Below are 17609 nucleotides of genomic sequence, written 5' to 3'. Positions count from 1 at the left end.
GCACCATTCCTCCCACTGACACCAATGATGGGGCACCATTCCTCCCACTGACACCAATGTTGGGGCACTATTCCTCCTACTGATACCAATAATAGGGCTTTATTCCTCCCACAGATACCAAGGATTGGGTATTATTTCTCCCATTGATACCAAGGATGGGACACCATTCCGCCCACTGATACCAATAATGGGGCACTATTCCTCCCACTGACACCAATGATGGGGCACTATTCCTCCCACTGACACCAATGATGGGGCACTATTCCTCCCACTGACACCAATGATGGGGCACTATTCCTCCCGCTGACACCAATGATGGGGCACTATTCCTCCCGCTGACACCAATGATGGGGCACTATTCCTCCCACTGATACCAATGATGGGGCACAATTCCTCCCACTGATACCAATGATGGGGCACAATTCCTCCCACTGATACCAATGTTGGGGCACAATTCCTCCCACTGATACCAATGTTGGGGCACAATTCCTCCCACAGATACCAAGGATTGGGTATTATTTCTCCCATTGATACCAATGATTGGGTATTATTTCTCCCATTGATACCAATGATTGGGTATTATTTCTCCCATTGATACCAATGATTGGGTATTATTTCTCCCATTGATACCAATGATGGGACATCATTCCGCCCACTGATACCAATGATCGGACATCATTCCGCCCACTGATACCAATGATGGGGCACTATTCCTCCCACTGACACCAATGATGGGGCACTATTCCTCCCACTGACACCAATGATGGGGCACTATTCCTCCCACTGACACCAATGATGGGGCACTATTCCTCCCACTGACACCAATGATGGGACACAATTCCTCCCACTGATACCAATGATGGGGCACAATTCCTCCCACTGATACCAATGATGGGGCACAATTCCTCCCACTGATACCAATGATGGGGCACTATTCCTCCAACTGATACCAATGATGGGGTATTATTTATCCCATTGATACTAATGATGGGGCACCATTCCTCCCACTGATACCAATGATGGGGTATTATTTATCCCATTGATACTAATGATGGGGCACCATTCCTCCCACTGATACCAATGATGGGACACTATTCCTCCCACTGATACCAATGACAACAACGATGGGGCACTCCCACTAAAACCAAAGAGTAGGCACAGTTTACTTCCACTGATGCTAAGGCGTTTTCTATTCCCACTAAAGGACAATTAACTGGCCCTTTGTTTAGAGAGGTTTGGAGACCGCTGCCCTAGACTAACACCGACCCATGAAGGCATTTTGGACATTTATGTAACTCTTCCCAAGAGCCAGCCCTCTGCTTTCATCAGGGCTAGGGGCACTTGAGAGGAGTACTGAGGCAGGGTGCTGTGATATGCCTGCATTGCATGGAGAAGCACAGAGACCCAGTGAAGATGGGCTGGAATAGGGTATGTAATGAAAATGTAAAGGTTTTATTTAAAAATGTAATTAGAATGTGGATAAGTAGTGTAAGTTGGGGAACAGGTAGCAGGTGCAAAGCTCCCTGGGATGAGCAGTCTTTCAGGCACAGATACCAAATCCACTGAGGGAGTGACAAACAGTGCGGTGTTTATTGGTGCTATATACAAGTTTATAAACAGGTGCTGTACAGTGCTTTAAGGAAAACAAGCAGGAATAATAATAATAAACAAAAGCCTAGCCGTGTCCCGGCGCTTACTACACACAATGCAGTCCCTAACTAACACAGAATGAGCAAGCCTACAGCTTGTCAGCTTCCAAAGACACACACTGACAGTGTTACCAACCTTCTGCTCTCCTAGACAAACATTGTCTGTGTTCCCAGGCTGAGAGAGAGATGCTGTCTGTCTCAGGTGAGTTTAAATTGGCCTGGTGAAGAGGACTAAGATCCGAACTGGATCATGGCTCAGAGATCCCTAAAGGTATACGAGAGATGCCTGGGTGATGTATAAACCCCGAACAGGACTTTTCCTGGCTCTCTCTGGGACACTCTGCTACAGTAGGGAGAATGGAGGAACCAGGGAAGGTTATTTTAAGCAGATTAAACTTTAGCTTTAGACATGCAAGTCACACCCAACATGAGTGTTCTTAGAACATCGCCCCGAAATAATGCGCCACAGTATCTCGGGTCGGGGAGGATGATGACCTTTCTCCTCATGTTGTGGATAATGCAACTAGTGACCCCAAACTTCCTAAGAAGCAAACAGAGGAAAGAACGACTTTTTCTCATGCCATTCTACTTACTACTAGGATAAGCACTTAAAAAATGTGTCCGTTAGGTATATGGGAAAGGTAAATGTGTACTTTACAGTTCTGTGTTTTTTATTTTCTGCAGTTTACATAACTTGGCAATATTTCCTTTTTTCAGACGTTGGCCATGTCCTTCATGACTGGAACGATTGCCAGGTACAGTATATCTCATAATAACTACTACTTTGACTTATCAGTATGTTATGTTTAAACTGAATCTGTGCTTTGCCAATGCGGGGCAAAACAGGTTAAATTTAAAGGATTAGGTCACCTTTATAGAACAAATGTACACTAAGACTGTACATCCTCCTCCCGCACCACATACTGCATCCCACCCGCACATTATGGCAGACTTGCCTGTCAAACACAGCCCTCCAGCGCTGTATTGTCACCATTTCCAGCTGTCCCCATCACTTCCATCTTTGTCCGGCCTTCCTTCTGGGTTCTGTCACTGAGGCCACTTGAATAGACGGGCTGTGATAATGTCACTCCCGCGCATGCGCACGGGAGTCCCATCACCAAGGCACATCAAGGGTGCAATAAATGTAATCTGAGCTGCATATGCTCAGAATAAATTACCTCTGACAGGCCAGGAGAGGCATTTATAACAGCAGAGAGCACTAGGGTCTCTTCTGTTATAGAAACACTTCCAAGCCGCTTTTTTTTTTTTTTTTATAACCGTGACTTAAAGCGGAGTTCCAGGCACGAAAACCGTTTTTTCACTAAACATACCCCCGGGACAGTCAGGGCTAGTACATTCCACAATGGCTAGGCTCTGATCTGTCCCGGGTCGCACTTACCTGCAAGAAGAAATACTCTTCTCCAGCGTTGCCATCTCTGTTGTGGGCAGCTGAAGCCGGCGCGATCCTCTTCTGCGTCCTCTTCCGTGTCTTCTTCTCCCAGAATGCGCCTGCACCGGCCCTTCTCGTCACTTCCGGTGCGGCGCCGCATTCCTCCACAGCTTCTGGGCATGCCCAGAAGCTGTTTAGCAGGGAATGCGCAGGGAATGCGCGTCGTGCGCGACGCGATGACGTTCAGCTCCCAGGAATCATTGCAAGACAGGAAGAGACGGCGGAGCCGCCGCACCGAGGGAGGAAGTGGAGAATAGGTAAGTATTTTCTATCTTCAATTACTAGGTGATTAAAAAAAAAAAATATACCTAACTATCCAATTCCTTTTCAGGTGAAGAAGATCCAGTGGATGGGCACAAAATCGATAAGGTCGATTTTGTGCCCGGAACTCCGCTTTAAAGCGTAGTTCCAGCCACAAAAACCTTTTTTTCTCTAGCGCTCATTGACAGACGTAGTCCTCGGTGATACACCACCTTCGGTTATGTTGCCTCCACAGGAGCAGGACTAGACAGGAAATTAAAAAGCTCTGGCCACACCCCAGGGGCAGTCCCAGAGGGTATATCCTCTCTCTCTCTGCCTCAGCAAATCAGTTATTTTCTGTCTAGTTAGGAGTAAGGACCTAGATACCTTGCTGGGATCTTAGGTCCTGGCAAGAATTTTTTTCTTAAAGGATTTTTTAGACAGCTTTTTTTCTCCAGTGTTCCTGTGAGATCTTCAAGCAAGAAAGCTGAACTGGGCGACGGGCTGGATGTTGAGATCCGGTGGTCACCCCAGTTCAGCCTACGAGCGCGTGCAGGCCATAGCTCCGCGCTGGGTCGGCCCCGACAAAGTCCCATTAAAGGACTTTCCACGCGAGTTAAACGTCTCGCTGAAACGCCAAAGACCATGAGTCACGGCGTCCGTATCGGTCGACAGCCCTCCCGCCCCGGTGGAGAGGGGTACTGTCAGGAGTTGGTGCCCGCCTGGTTCCGGTATGGTGAGTAGTATGTTCCCCCTTTCCCCCTGACGGGTTTTGTGGTGAACGCGGGCCCCTCTCTGTATGGTAAGATAGAGTCCCTTTCTATCCTACAACATGACACAGATCCTCCTACTTTGAGTGTGATTTTATGTGTGCAAAAAGCCAGGAGGCTTGGTTTGGGAGCTAACAATCTAATTGTATACATGTTTTAAAGATGTAATCTGTGGCATTCTGGGAATCTTATGGGTTAAGAATAAGCTACCTACCAGTCAGAAGCCACGGACATGTAGACTGCCTTCCTAATCAGATCTCCAGCTATTAGCAGGCCTCCCGAACGGCCATGCGGTCCGCCAGGGCCGGTACCGCCAACCACGCCATATCCCCATGCAGAGAGAGTGTTGTGTGCCCTGCAGCACACCGCTATTCAGTACGGGCCGCCGCCATTTTTTTTGCTGGATCGCACAAGCCGCCATTTTGGCGTAGCCTCGTGTCTCCAGCATGGGGGCGGCCATGTTTGAGGTGATCCAAACACCTCATGGAGCTTGGGGGAGGCGCCGGAAGGCGTACAGAGGGGCGGAGCCGCCTCCTTTTTTCCTGGGCAGCCAGCCAAAAGACTTCCTGTTCGTCAAGACAGCGCTGTAACCTGTTGCAGTTAAACTCTGAGCATCAAGTGGTGAGCCTGGGGGTCTATCTCTCTCTCTCTCTCGATCGATAGGGATCCCTAGCAGGTAACACTAAGGGGCTTTTGTGGCGCTGGGGGTCGAAAAAAAAAAAAAAAAAAAAAAAAAAAGTTTTATTTTTGAATTATATTATCCAGGAAGTAACTGGAATTATCATGGACCCTGCCACACATATTCCCCCACCTGTTTCCCTCGAGGGGGCCACGGGACCCGCCGGTGCACAGAGTATAGAGTCATTTACAGCAATTTTGGAGTCTATGGTGGCTCGGGTGGAGGCGGCCTGTCAGGGACGGGGGTCAAGGAAGCGACCCCCGCCTACCCCTATACCATCTGACACCTCTGACTCAGATTCAGAGGTGGTCACGGCAATTGCAGGTTCCTCTGCAAGGGCTGTTATCCCAGGTAAAGCCCCCTCAGACAGTGAGGAGGACGCTTCTTCTCCTGCTATTATTCAGGAAGAAGCATTGGTGGACGCACTAGTTGTGGCAGTGCAGGAAACCTTAAAACTTGAGGCTTTACCGGCAGAGGCAACTGAAACAGAGATTCCTTTTGGTACTAATAAGCCCATCAAGACGATGAAGGCTTTTCCGGTACCTAAATGTTTCGGTAATCAAATTAAGGGAGAATGGGAGCATTCTAAACGTACCTTTACTATTTCCAAGCGTATTGCTAGACGCTATCCGTTTGAGGAATCCATCATTAAGAAATGGACGGTACCACCAGTCGTGGATCCGCCTATTTCCAGGCTGAATAAAGCCACGGTTATTCCAGTGGAGGACACTTCGTCCTTTAAGGATCCGGTGGATCGAAAGATGGAAGCAGAGTCCCGCACCATCTTCTCTCTGATAGGGTCAGCTTTTAGACCAGTAATTGTTATTGGTCTAGTTTCCCAGACACTTACGGAATGGGCAAAAATGGTACGCCAAGAACTTAGGGGAAAAGATATTCCCCAGGAGACATCTGATTTGATGGAACAGATTATACAAGGGCTACAGTTTATCTGTGACGCAGCCTTGGACACTACTCCCTTATTAGGGCATGCATCTAAATTAGCGGTGATCCTCAGACGTGTGCTGTGGTTAAAATGCTGGTCAGCTGACCTAGGTTCCAAAAAGACCTTGACAAATCTCCCCTTTCAGGGGAATCGTCTATTTGGGGCCAACCTAGATGAAATCATTAAGGATGCCACTGGGGGCAAGAGCACTTTTTTGCCACAGGCTGCTAAAGCTAAGGGACCTCGCAACAAGCGAGGACCTTTCTTTACCGCCCATAAAGGGCGCCCGGCTGGTACTAGCGGGAAAGGCAAGACTCCTCCAGGAGGGTTCAAGAAGGGGACCAACCCAGCCAAACCCGAAGCAAAGGAGTACACAGCCTGAAGGTGCGCCCCCACCCGGTTTCAGGGTGGGGGGACGTTTTCACCGGTATTCAGGACATTAGATCGAGCATCAACCACTACTACCGGTGCGATTCTTCCCTTCCAACATTTAAGTACTACAGGAAGCGGTAATTACCGTTCCCTGAATAGATCTTTTCCTTTACCTTTTCCCAAGATTAGTCCCGATACCTCACAGGAATCGGATCTGGTTGACCAGATAGGCCAAGTAGCCTCTAGTCGGGTGACTTCGGTCCCTGAGGTTCAACCAGAAAAGATCACCTTTCCTGATAACTATCAGGTATCTGATAAATGTGTGGGAAACGACCAGACTTTCTCGGATGGTCGGGGCCAGATACCTCTAGGGACGCCTGGTTCAGATTCAATCAGCGCCAGTGGTCCTAGAAATTCTAGGCTGGCCTCCTCAAGCCGGCCTGGCCGACTTGGACATGTTAGTCGTACACGTTCCGTGGGAACTTCGTCTCAGGGAGTGTCTGTGGTCTCTAGGACCAATTTACCATCGTGCTTTACAGTCGCTGGTTTTAATGGCCTGGCCATTGAGACCCAAGTACTGAAGGACAGAGGTTTGTCTGCTTCAGTCATCCCTACCCTTATTAAAGCAAGGAAAGCGACTTCCAGCAAAGTCTATTATCACACATGGAAAACTTATATTGCGTGGTGCGAATCTTTAGGATTTCCTCCACGTACCTATTCGGTGTCTCGAATATTGGCCTTTTTGCAACAAGGGGTTGAGCAGAAGCTAGCCTTGAGCACCATCAAGGGTCAAGTTTCAGCATTAGCAATCTTCTTTCAGAAGCCTTTAGCTACCAAATCCTTGGTGCGGAATTTCATCCAGGGGGTGCGGCACCTGGCTCCTCCAGTCCGCGCGCCCTTACCGCCTTGGGATCTTAATTTGGTTTTGTCGGTTCTACAGAAACCTCCCTTTGAAAACATCAGGGAGATTCCCTTGCTTACTTTATCCCAGAAGGTGGCCTTCTTGGTGGCTATTACTTCTGCTCGCAGGGTGTCAGAACTGGCTGCATTATCATGCCAGTCACCATACCTAGTGATTCATAGGGATAAGGTAGTACTTCATCCTAAGCCATCTTTTCTTCCCAAGGTGGTTTCAGATTTTCATCTGAATGAAGATATTGTACTACCTTCCTTGTGTCCTCAGCCCAAGCATCATCGGGAACATGCGTTGCATTCCTTAGATGTGGTTCGGGCAATCAGGGTATACCTGAAAGCTACGGAATCATTCCGTAAGACGGATTCACTTTTTGTGATCACGGATGGCCCCAGAAAGGGTTTGCCTGCATCTGCCGCGACCATTGCCAAATGGATTAGACAAACGGTGGTACAGGCTTATTCTATTAAGGGTCAGAGTCCTCTGTTCCCTGTTAGGGCGCACTCCACTCGAGCGCTCAGTACTTCCTGGGCCTTTCGCCATCAGGCTTCAGTGGTCCAGGTATGTAAGGCGGCCACCTGGTCGTCGGTACATACCTTTACAAAGTTCTATAAAATTGATGTGACGGCATCGGCGGATGCCTCATTTGGCCGCAAGGTTTTGCAGGCCGCAATTTGAGGAGACCGGTGGTCTACCTCGAGGGTTTTTTCTGTTTGAAAAAAAAAAAAATAATAATTTATTTTTTTTTCTCTTTTTTTGTTGAGTCTCATCATTAAGGATGAGCATTGTAAACTTCTAGTTGGCACCGGTTGGGCCTTCTAGATTGGGATTTGATTTCCATTTTCCCACCCCTCAGTTGTGATACTGCTCTGGGACGTCCCGAAGGTGGTGTATCACCGAGGACTACGTCTGTCAATGAGCGCTAGAGAAAAATGGATTTTTGTAAAATCTTACCGTAAAATCCTTTTCTCTTAGCTCATTGACAGACGTAGTCCCCGCCCCTCTGTTTTTTGAGTTGGGTTAAAATCTCTAAAGACTGCTTTTTCACATAACTGATTTGCTGAGGCAGAGAGAGAGAGGATATACCCTCTGGGACTGCCCCTGGGGTGTGGCCAGAGCTTTTTAATTTCCTGTCTAGTCCTGCTCCTGTGGAGGCAACATAACCGAAGGTGGTGTATCACCGAGGACTACGTCTGTCAATGAGCTAAGAGAAAAGGATTTTACGGTAAGATTTTACAAAAATCCATTTTTACCTAAAAATACCTTCCTAATCCTAAGCTATCCCCAATTACACTAATACTATTCCCACATTACAGTACAGTAAATGAATATAGATAAAATCTTACCTTTTAAAATTGATTGAAGAGCGCGGCCATCTCCGGTGTGGGCGTCTGAAGCCGCTGTGTCCCCCGCTGGGTCCTTCTTCCTGGTTTCATCTACCCAGAATGCCGATCGCAATCTCGCGCATGCGCTGTCGATTGCGATCGGCAATCAAAGTAGCGGCCAGCCATTCCCATTGCATCCTGGGATTGATGATGCTCATCTCCCAGGATGCAATGCAAAGGAGGAAGTGACGTCGGGAGCCGCGGCCGCATAAGGAGGAAGAGGAAGGAAGGTAAGTTAATTTTCATTAAAAACAAGGTAAGTGAAACAAAAAAAAAATATTATTTATCCAATTCTTTTTCAGGTTTTTTTACTCTACCTGATGCTGCAAAGTTTTTTTTTTTAGGGTGGAACTCCGCTTTAAATACTGCTCTAAACCCCGGTCAGGTTTCCTGTTTAGTAGGTATACCCTTACCCTAGATGTCAATATTTCCCCTCATGGAGATCTACACAGTTATCTCTCTTAAGCCGGACATAGATGGTTTGAATCTTGGCCCGTTCAGCATGGTCTGGCAGAGATTCGAACAATGTATGGGCAAGCTGAATGTACCCAAGTTGATCAATTGATCAGCTTGGGTACAACAGTCTATCTGATTTTACATGTGATTTTTTGCTAGCAAGTATTATAGCTGCTAGAAGTAATCACTGTGTTCTCCTGGCGGGTACAACTCTGCCCACCCCCTTGCCGGGAGAACACATTGGCTCCATGAGAGGGATTCCCCCATCAACACTGACTGTGTTGATAGGGGAATCTAGTGATTTTCCTCCTGCAACTCGTGGTTGCAGGAAAGAAAATCGATCCATCTATGGCCGACCTTGAATAGAATTTTATGGAACCGGTCAGTAATGTATTGTAGAGATTCCCCTGTATGCCCCAGATGTACAATTGGACAAGGGGATCTTAACTGAACACTATACAAAGGCCAGGAAAACTATTACACAGCACTACTCGGCCATCTGCCCAACCCCAATTTCTAGACTTTGCAATATTTGCCCACTTTTCTTTGCAGAACTGCTCAGGTTCAGGTATATTTGATGGTCCCCGTTTGTAGACTGCAGTTTTCAAGTCATTCCACAGATTTTCAATGAGGTTTAAGTCTGGGCTCTGACTAGGCCATGCAAGGACATTCACTGTTTTCTCCTTCAACCACTATGTGCTCATTTTTTCTGTGTGCTTTGAAAATCTGAGGAATGAGATGAAGACTGCAGTCCACAAATGGTCGCCATCAAATTCAACTGAACTTAAACTAGAACCACAGGCAAATTTTTTTATTTTTTTCTCATTTTGAATGGAGTAGGGGAGGGTTATAACTAGGGATCGACCGATTATCGGCAACACCGATATATCGGGGACCGATATGCACTTTCCCTGATAGATCAGAATCAGCCCCTGAGGTTACCGATATTGCCAAATCCGCAATCCGCCTTTGGTGCAGTGTTAATTTTGGCAGCAAATTTAAATTTAGTTTTAGTCTTAGTCTTAGGACTAAAATGCAATTTTAGTTTTAGTCCCATTTTAGTCTTCTGCAAGTGTTTTAGTTTTAGTCGTATTTAGTCGACTAAAAGTCCAGTACATTTTAGTCGACTAAAACATCTTACATTTTAGTCGACTAAACCGTCCTACATTTTAGTAGACTAAAACTAATTTTAGTCATCTAAATGGTCATGATCAGGTCAGAGAGGAGGCCTGTAATGCTGCTGCCTGTAGTCAGTGCAGTGAGTGCACACAGTGCTGCTCAGAGTGCTGGATGGGGGTCTCAGGTTTAAGGGTGGTCTCTGAACTGAAGTTGTTGAACAGGATGGGCCGGGCGGGCCTCAGCGGCCTATATGCACGCACACAGTCCTGGATGGATGGCGGAATCGGATGCCAGTGGTGACTGGTGAGTGGTCTGAGGGGACTCAGGGAGGCAGTAATAGCTGGCCTGGCTGGTAACTCACAGTGGGTGCTCTGCTCTGGATGTGGTGGTGGCCGGGTGCCAGTGCCGTATGATGAGTCGGGCCTGGCGCGTCTAGCTGTAGTGCTGCAGCTGCAGCGCTCTGGTGAGGTCAGGTGACTCAGTCAACTCTCTTGTAGTAGTCCACTCCTCACGTCGGACGTCACGGGGCACGCCACACCAGACGCTACAAAGCCAAAACCCCCGTGAAAACCGGAAGTTGGGTAAACGTCCCTGCCTCACATTCTCGTTTAGTTTTCGTTTGATAACGAAAACGGATTTGATTTTGTCATAGTTGTCGTCATGTGCGTCATTGTCGCAAATGTGCTGTACTTTGCGTCTCGTTTTTGTCAGTTGAAAAATGCCGGTGACAAAACCGTTTTCGTTGACGAAATTATCACTGCTGTAAACTCCATTGGCTCTAATGTCATTGCACATATTACCTGAATATATTACCAACATTAAATATTAGGGAAAAATATAAGAAAAGCCTTTTTCTTATTGTTTAGTTTTCAGCAGCTTAGTAGATGCTCCTTACTTATGCGTATGCGGTGGTGCAATACATGTTTAAACTTTAATGTGCTATTATTACATGCTCTGGATGGAATTATGTTGCCGATATAGAAATGGCCAGCAGAGGAGTGTTAATTTTGATGATGTCAATTTTTTATTTAGTTTTAGTTATAGTCTTATGACTAAAATGCCATTTTAGTTTTAGTCGTATTTTAGTCATCTGAATTGTTTTATTTTTAGTCGTATTTTAGTCGACTAAAATAGTGTTAATTTAGTCGACGAAAGCGTTTTAGTCGACGAAATTAACACTGCTTTGGTGCCAAATGGCCAAACGACCTATTTAAAGCCAGTGATCACTCTGAGTCATTGCTGTGTGATCATCAGATCTCCTGTATCCTGTGCCTGTTATATCTGATGTTCCTGTTTACTTGACCCGGCTTGTCCTTGGATTCTGATTGCCTGCTGCCCGCCCTGACCTTGGCTTGTCCTGACTATCCTCCTGTCTCGTCCTGATCTGTTTACCTGCTCCCAGCTATTGGTCCTGGACCTGTTCCTGACTCACCCAGGGAATCCGTGGGGCCGCGAACCTGGTGTTAGCAAGCAGCCAAATCCATCCCCACCATCTGGGGCCCTGGTGAAAAACGGCTAACACTTAGACTCCGCGCCTCTGGTGAACCTGTGCCACGCCAGTTACCCGGTAAGCCACTCCTCTTACATCAGGCTCTGCCACGTTACCCCGTGACAGTTGTAAAATAATGCAGTATGATTGAGGTCACGCCTTTTCCTTTTGATACAAACTGTAAAAGGGTCAGAAAAGTTTCGTTTACAAACTAGAATGATGTGCTATTTAGAGACATAATTGAGGTTGTGACCTGGAAGACAAGGAAGTCGCCTCTTTCCTCAGAAACCACAAACCTACGTTATGTAATGAAATGAGGGTATCTTACAATGTTTTACATTGCATGTATAAAATCATTGGACCCCAAAAATAACCTTACAGTCTGAACCTAGGAAAAAGAGAAGAGGACCCGACTTTGGGGTACCCAACGAAATATAACTGCTTAAAAATGTATCATTTTATTTACAGCTGATTAGAAGTCATATACATTCAATACATTTTAAAGCGTATGTTTAAGCATACAGTAAATGTTGTTTTTAAATGTATAGGATGTATATGACTTTTTATTCCATTGTAAATAAAATTATGAATTTTTAAGCAGTTAGGTCTTTTGAGGGTTGCTCAGGAAACATTGTATATAGTATAGGTACCCACATACCGAAATTCATAGAAAAAATAGTGTCATGGACATGCAATAGTGTCTGGCAGCTTACCTTCTCCTCCATGTCTCCAATAGAGGCCTGACTCGCCTTCTGGCTGGCTTTTATCGTCTCCCCTCCCTGTTTGGCTCCACCCCAGGCCATTCCAGGAAGTCTATATTAACCAGTGCACTGCAGGTCTGCTTTGCTGTTCAACAGTGTTTGTTTGCTTGTGTTCCTGTCTGTGTTCCTGTCTGCCGTGTGCTACATCTACGTTTCTGTGTACCGATTTTGGCTTGTCTCTGACTACTCCTTGCCTTCGACCCTGACCTTTGGCCTGTTCCTTGGACCCTGACCTTTGGCCTGTTCCTTGGTTACCCTCGTCTGCCTGTTGCCCCCCAACCTCGGCTTACACATCACTATCCCTTGTGTCCTGAGTGTCTGCTTCCCTTCTCTCCCTACGGAGCGTGACCCGGGGGACCCCAGGGTCCAGTTGCAGGGAAGTCCATCCTCACCACTAGAGGCTCTGGTGAACACCTGCTGGGCCATAAGGGCCATACACACTATAAGATTTTCTGAAGACTTTTTCCTTCAGATTTACCTTTTCTATGTAGTGCAAGGGCCTGCCAGATTTCATACAAATTGAAAGTGTTTAGGTTTGGCCTCATACTACATGGTTTTGGTAAATCTAAAGGAAAAAGTCTTCAGAAAATCTTATAGTGTGTATGGCCCACGCCCTGGGGAATCTTGGGCTCACGTTTCCTGTCCATCCGCAGCAGTTTGCTATTGGGTTCACTACCTTGCAGTGCATCCCTGTCCCCAACAGGGTGCAGCTGTCACCTGGCCACATGTGACCTGACAAATAGTTTGGGGAGTTGGGGCAAAGGGATGTTTACTGTACCATTTTCATACAGTTTGTATAAAACCAAAAAAGTTTTTGACAAATACAGAAACAGAATTCCAATTTAAAAAAAACAGAAACACATACGAAGTACATAAAAGGGTCTCTCTATGTAGTCCCTTACACCTTTCCAGGAGGGTGCTAAACGAGAGCTACCTCCAAAAGAAATGTAGGTATAGACGTGCACACTCTCAACATGTTTCGTGGTTGCCTGCTTCTTCAGGACAGTTATATTTTTTGTTGGGTACCTAAAAGTCTGGTCCTCTTCCCTTTTTCCTATGTCCTGTACTAATTTAGGATGCGGTACCTAGTACTATATCAAGATATATAAAGTCTCGTTTTTTGTTTTTTTTTCCCTATAAAAATAACAAACATGTCATACTTACCTCCTCTGTGCAGTGGATTTGCTCATAGCAGCGCAGATCCTTCTCTTCTCATGTCCCTCTTCTGTGATCCTATCCCCTCCCTCCTGTTCAGCACCCCCACAGCAAGCAGCTTGCTATGGGGGCATCTGAGAAAAGTCACAGCTCCCTGTGTTCATTCAGACACGAAGCCCCGACATGGCCCAGCCCCCTCTTTCTCCTGATTGGCGCCCTTGCTTGTGGCCATTGTTGGACAGAGCGGGACCTCAGGTTACATAGTTACATAGTTAGTGAGGTTGTAAAAAGACATAAGTCCATCCAGTTCAACCTATGATGTGTGTGTTTGCTTTTAACCGTACATTGTATACCCCTGTATGTTGTGGTCTTTAAGGTGTCCATCCAATAGTTTTTGAAACTATCAATGCTCCCCGCTGATACGACTGCTTGTGGAAGAGAATTCCACATCCTTACCGCTCTTACAGTGAAGAACCCCTTACGCACTTTAAGGTTAAACCGCCTTTCCTCAAGGTAAGTATTAGGGGGGCTGAGGGGGCTGCTACACACAGAAGGTTTTTTTATCTTTATGCATAGAATGCATGAAGATAAAAAACCTTCCGACTTCGCAACACCTTTAAAGGGTAACTCCACTTTTGTGAGGAAAAAAATGGCAAATAAAAAAAAAAATTATATAGCGTATACAATTGCGACACAAATCATATTGTTATTCGAATGTTATTAAAAATTACCTTTCCTTTTCAATCTGCAGACTTTGTCATTTTCTGTAAAATGAAAATGCAAAATGACCACCTGGAGGTGTTCTGTGCACAGAATGTATACTGACCACACCCCCAGAAACATTATATACTGCTTGTGTGATTGGCTCACTGATTTTCCCAGAAGTCTGCACAAGTCAGATTTCTGGCATCCCCTGCAACAAAAATGTCATTTTGGGTGAGATACTCCCAATAGGAACACGTCTAAAGGGACGCAGGCCCAGCAGCTTTCCTCATTAGAGCCCTGCAGGGGCAGCAGCTGGTTGATAATTATAAAACCACTCCCTGATGGGATATTGATCTTTTTGAATATTGAGTTTCTGTAGAGTATATCGGCTTCCTCACTGACGAGCGGGAGCGCGCCGCCGGCAGCGTGCGCTCGCCCCCTAGCTGCCTGCGCGTGACCGATGTATAACTGCGGCGGGCGTTTGTAAAGTGGTTAAGGTATAAAGATTTTATTTTCAGGAAAATACTTGCATAGAAAATGGAGAAGTTGCTGGCTTAAGTTTAAACACAAGTCTTTGTAAACATTATTAGGAACAGAAAGTAATTAGTTAGAAAGTACACTTGTAGGTGGGGTTTCAGGTAATGTGTTCACATATTCGGGTGTATTTTTTGAGAGATTAAAGAAGCACATCCAAATTAGTTGAATGTGTCCTCATCATAGATAGGTGACCCCCCCCCCCATGTCATGTGATATCCTGAACTGTAAATCCTGAATTGTAACTCTTTACAAGAGCCGAAAAGAGGAAATAAAGCTGAGTGTTGTACCAATCTGAAAAAAAATTACAGAAATCTTTCCCTTAGTTAGTAAACGCAATAACTTATGCGCAAACAAATCAAAATACGCTTATTGTGATTTTTTTTTTTTTACCAAACATAGGTAGCAGAAAACAAATTGGCTAAAAATTTAAAAAAATTTTGATTTTTACATTTTTTTGGGGAGAATTTCATATAAAAAAATGTGAAAAATATTGTTATGCACTGTTACTGTAATAATGACACTGGCAGGGAAGGGGTTAACATTGTGGGTGATCAATGGTTTAAATGTGAGCCTAGGGGAGTGATTCTAACTGTGGGGTGGGGGTGGCTTGTGAAATTACCATAGAGACATGTGATCCTATATAGAAGGATCACAGGGGCTCTGTGATCGTTCCAGGGAGAAGAACGGTCAGCTGTGTTTACTCGGCCCCTATCTGCCTGCGTGCGACCGATGTAGGTCTACGTCGATTCATGCAGCAGAGCCACATTGCTGCAGTAAAAAGGCAGCGGTTGGTCGGGAACCGGTTAAGGTAATATCATTGATCTCTAATGGCCTCACGTAACATTCCCAGTTTCCTCTTGTTTTCTGCAGCATATCCCCAGTCAACCATGTATCCTGTCCTCACTCTCTGACACTCATCTCCTCCCATTATGTCTGCAGTCTCTGACCGTTCTCTTAAGCATTACATATATTAAACATTATGTGCGGCCCTTTGGTGATGTCAGGAGCCTCATTTGAGGCCCCTATAGATCAAAAGTTGACAACCATTGCCCTACCCTAAAGCAGCACACACTCTCTAAGATCCCTATCTCACTTACATATACTGTACACACATACTAGAGCAAAATATAGCAACGAACATGGTGACACATGTTGAAAAAGCATTATCAACGCAATAGAGAGACTTAAAGCAGAGTTCCGGCCTCCAAATAAAAAAATAATAGATTTTGGGCCATCCGCTTGCTGAAAAAGAAATGGATGCTCCCAATTTTTTCTTTTTTTTGTTCACTTACCTTGTTATAGAAGAAAATATACTCGCCTTCCTTCCACTTCCTCCCTCTGCGGCCGCGGCTTGCGCCGTCTCTTCCGGCTTGCAATGACTCCTGGGAGCTGAACGTCATCGCTCCCAGGAGTCAATGCGCCTGCACCGGCCCCGCTCGTCACTTCCGGTGCAGGCGGGCATTCCCTGCTAAACAGCTTCTGGGCATGCCTAGAAGTTGTGCAGGGATGATGCGCCTGCACCGGAAGTGACAAGCGTGGCCGGTGCAGGGCATTCTGGGACTCTGACGTCACCGAAGAGGAGGCAGAAGAGGACACGCTGGCTTCAGCTGCCCACACCTGAGATGGCAGCGCTGGAGCCAGTGCATCCTCTTCTGCCTCCTCTTCGGTGACATCAGAGTCCCAGAATGCCCTGCACCGGCCCCGCTCGTCACTTCCAGTGCAGGCGCGGCATCCCTGCGCAGCTTCATGCGACCCGGGACAGTTCAGAGGCTATCCATTATGGAATGTCTCTGACCAAACAATCAGAAACAGTCTTCCTGACAGCCTGACCTCCTCTAGTGGGCCCTGTGTTCACTGCCTGGACCTGTGGAGCTCAATTGGCATTTGCCATTGAACACCAGAATTGACAGGTCCGCAACTGGCATCCTGTGCTTTTCAGATGAGAGCAGCTTCACCCTGAGCACATGTGACAGAAGTGAAAAGGTCTGAAGAAGCCGTGGAGAACATTATGCTGCCTGTAACATCGTTCAGCATGACCGGTTTGGTGGTGGGTCAGTGATGGCCTGGGGAGGCATATCCATGGACGGGCGCACAGACCTCTACAGGCTAGACAATGGCACCCTGACTGCCATTTGGTATCAGGATGAAATCCTTGGGCCCATTATCAGACTCTACGCTGGTGCAGTGGGTCCTGGGTTCCTCCTGGTGCATGAAAATACCCGGCCCCATGTGGCGAGAGTATGCAGCCAGTTCCTGGAGGATGAAGGAATTGATACCTTTTGAATGACTTTCACACTCGCCTAACCTAAATCCAATAGAACACCTCTGGGACATTATGCTTTGGTCCATTCGACGCCGCCAGGTTGCACCTCAGTCTGTTCAGGAGATCAGTGATGCCCTGGTCCAGATCATGGAGGAAATACCCGAGGACACCATCTGTCATCTCATTAGGAGCATGCCCTGACGTTGTCAGACATGCATACAAGCATGTGGGGGCCATACAAACTACTGAGGACTATTCTGAGTTGCTGCAATGAAATTTCAGCAAAATGGACTAGCCTGCTGCATCATTTTTTCACTTTGATCTTCGGGATGTCTTTGAATTCAGCCCTCTGTAGGGTGATAATTTTTATTTCCATCAAACAATGTGGCATCCTTTCCTTCCTAACACATTCCCCAGTCCATACCAGTATAGATCCTAACACATTACCCAGTCCATACCAGTATAGATCCTAACACGTTATCCAATCCATACCAGTATAGATCCTAACACATTACCCAGCCTCCATACCAGTATAGATCCTAATGCCCCGTACACACGCAACGATTATCGGCCGACCGATCGGCCTTCTTTTGTCCAGAGTTGTGTTTTGTTGGTTGGAATGTGCCTAGACTGCACACAAATTTTCTCGGCCAACAAAAATCTACTTCAGAAGAGATGTCATGTGATGAGGTTTACTTTCCGTGTGTTTTTTCTTCTCTGAGC

At 46.3% G+C, this 17609-nt stretch overlaps 1 protein-coding gene across 1 annotated transcript in view; it reads left to right on the top strand.

Annotated features, from left to right (window-relative positions):
• Positions 1-17609, top strand: part of TMBIM1 (transmembrane BAX inhibitor motif containing 1) — a 172187-nt gene that overhangs the window by 118989 nt on the left and 35589 nt on the right. Inside the window, exon 8 of the mRNA XM_082260123.1 lies at positions 2367-2404. Coding sequence (XP_082116249.1) covers positions 2367-2404 — 38 coding nt within the window. The remainder of the gene's footprint in view (positions 1-2366; positions 2405-17609) is intronic.

The sequence above is a fragment of the Pelophylax lessonae genome (assembly GCF_965119305.1).
Source record: "Pelophylax lessonae genome assembly, chromosome: 6".
NCBI lineage: Eukaryota > Metazoa > Chordata > Amphibia > Anura > Ranidae > Pelophylax > Pelophylax lessonae.
Note: the sequence above shows the minus strand (reverse complement) of the source record. Positions and strands in the feature narration are given on the sequence as shown.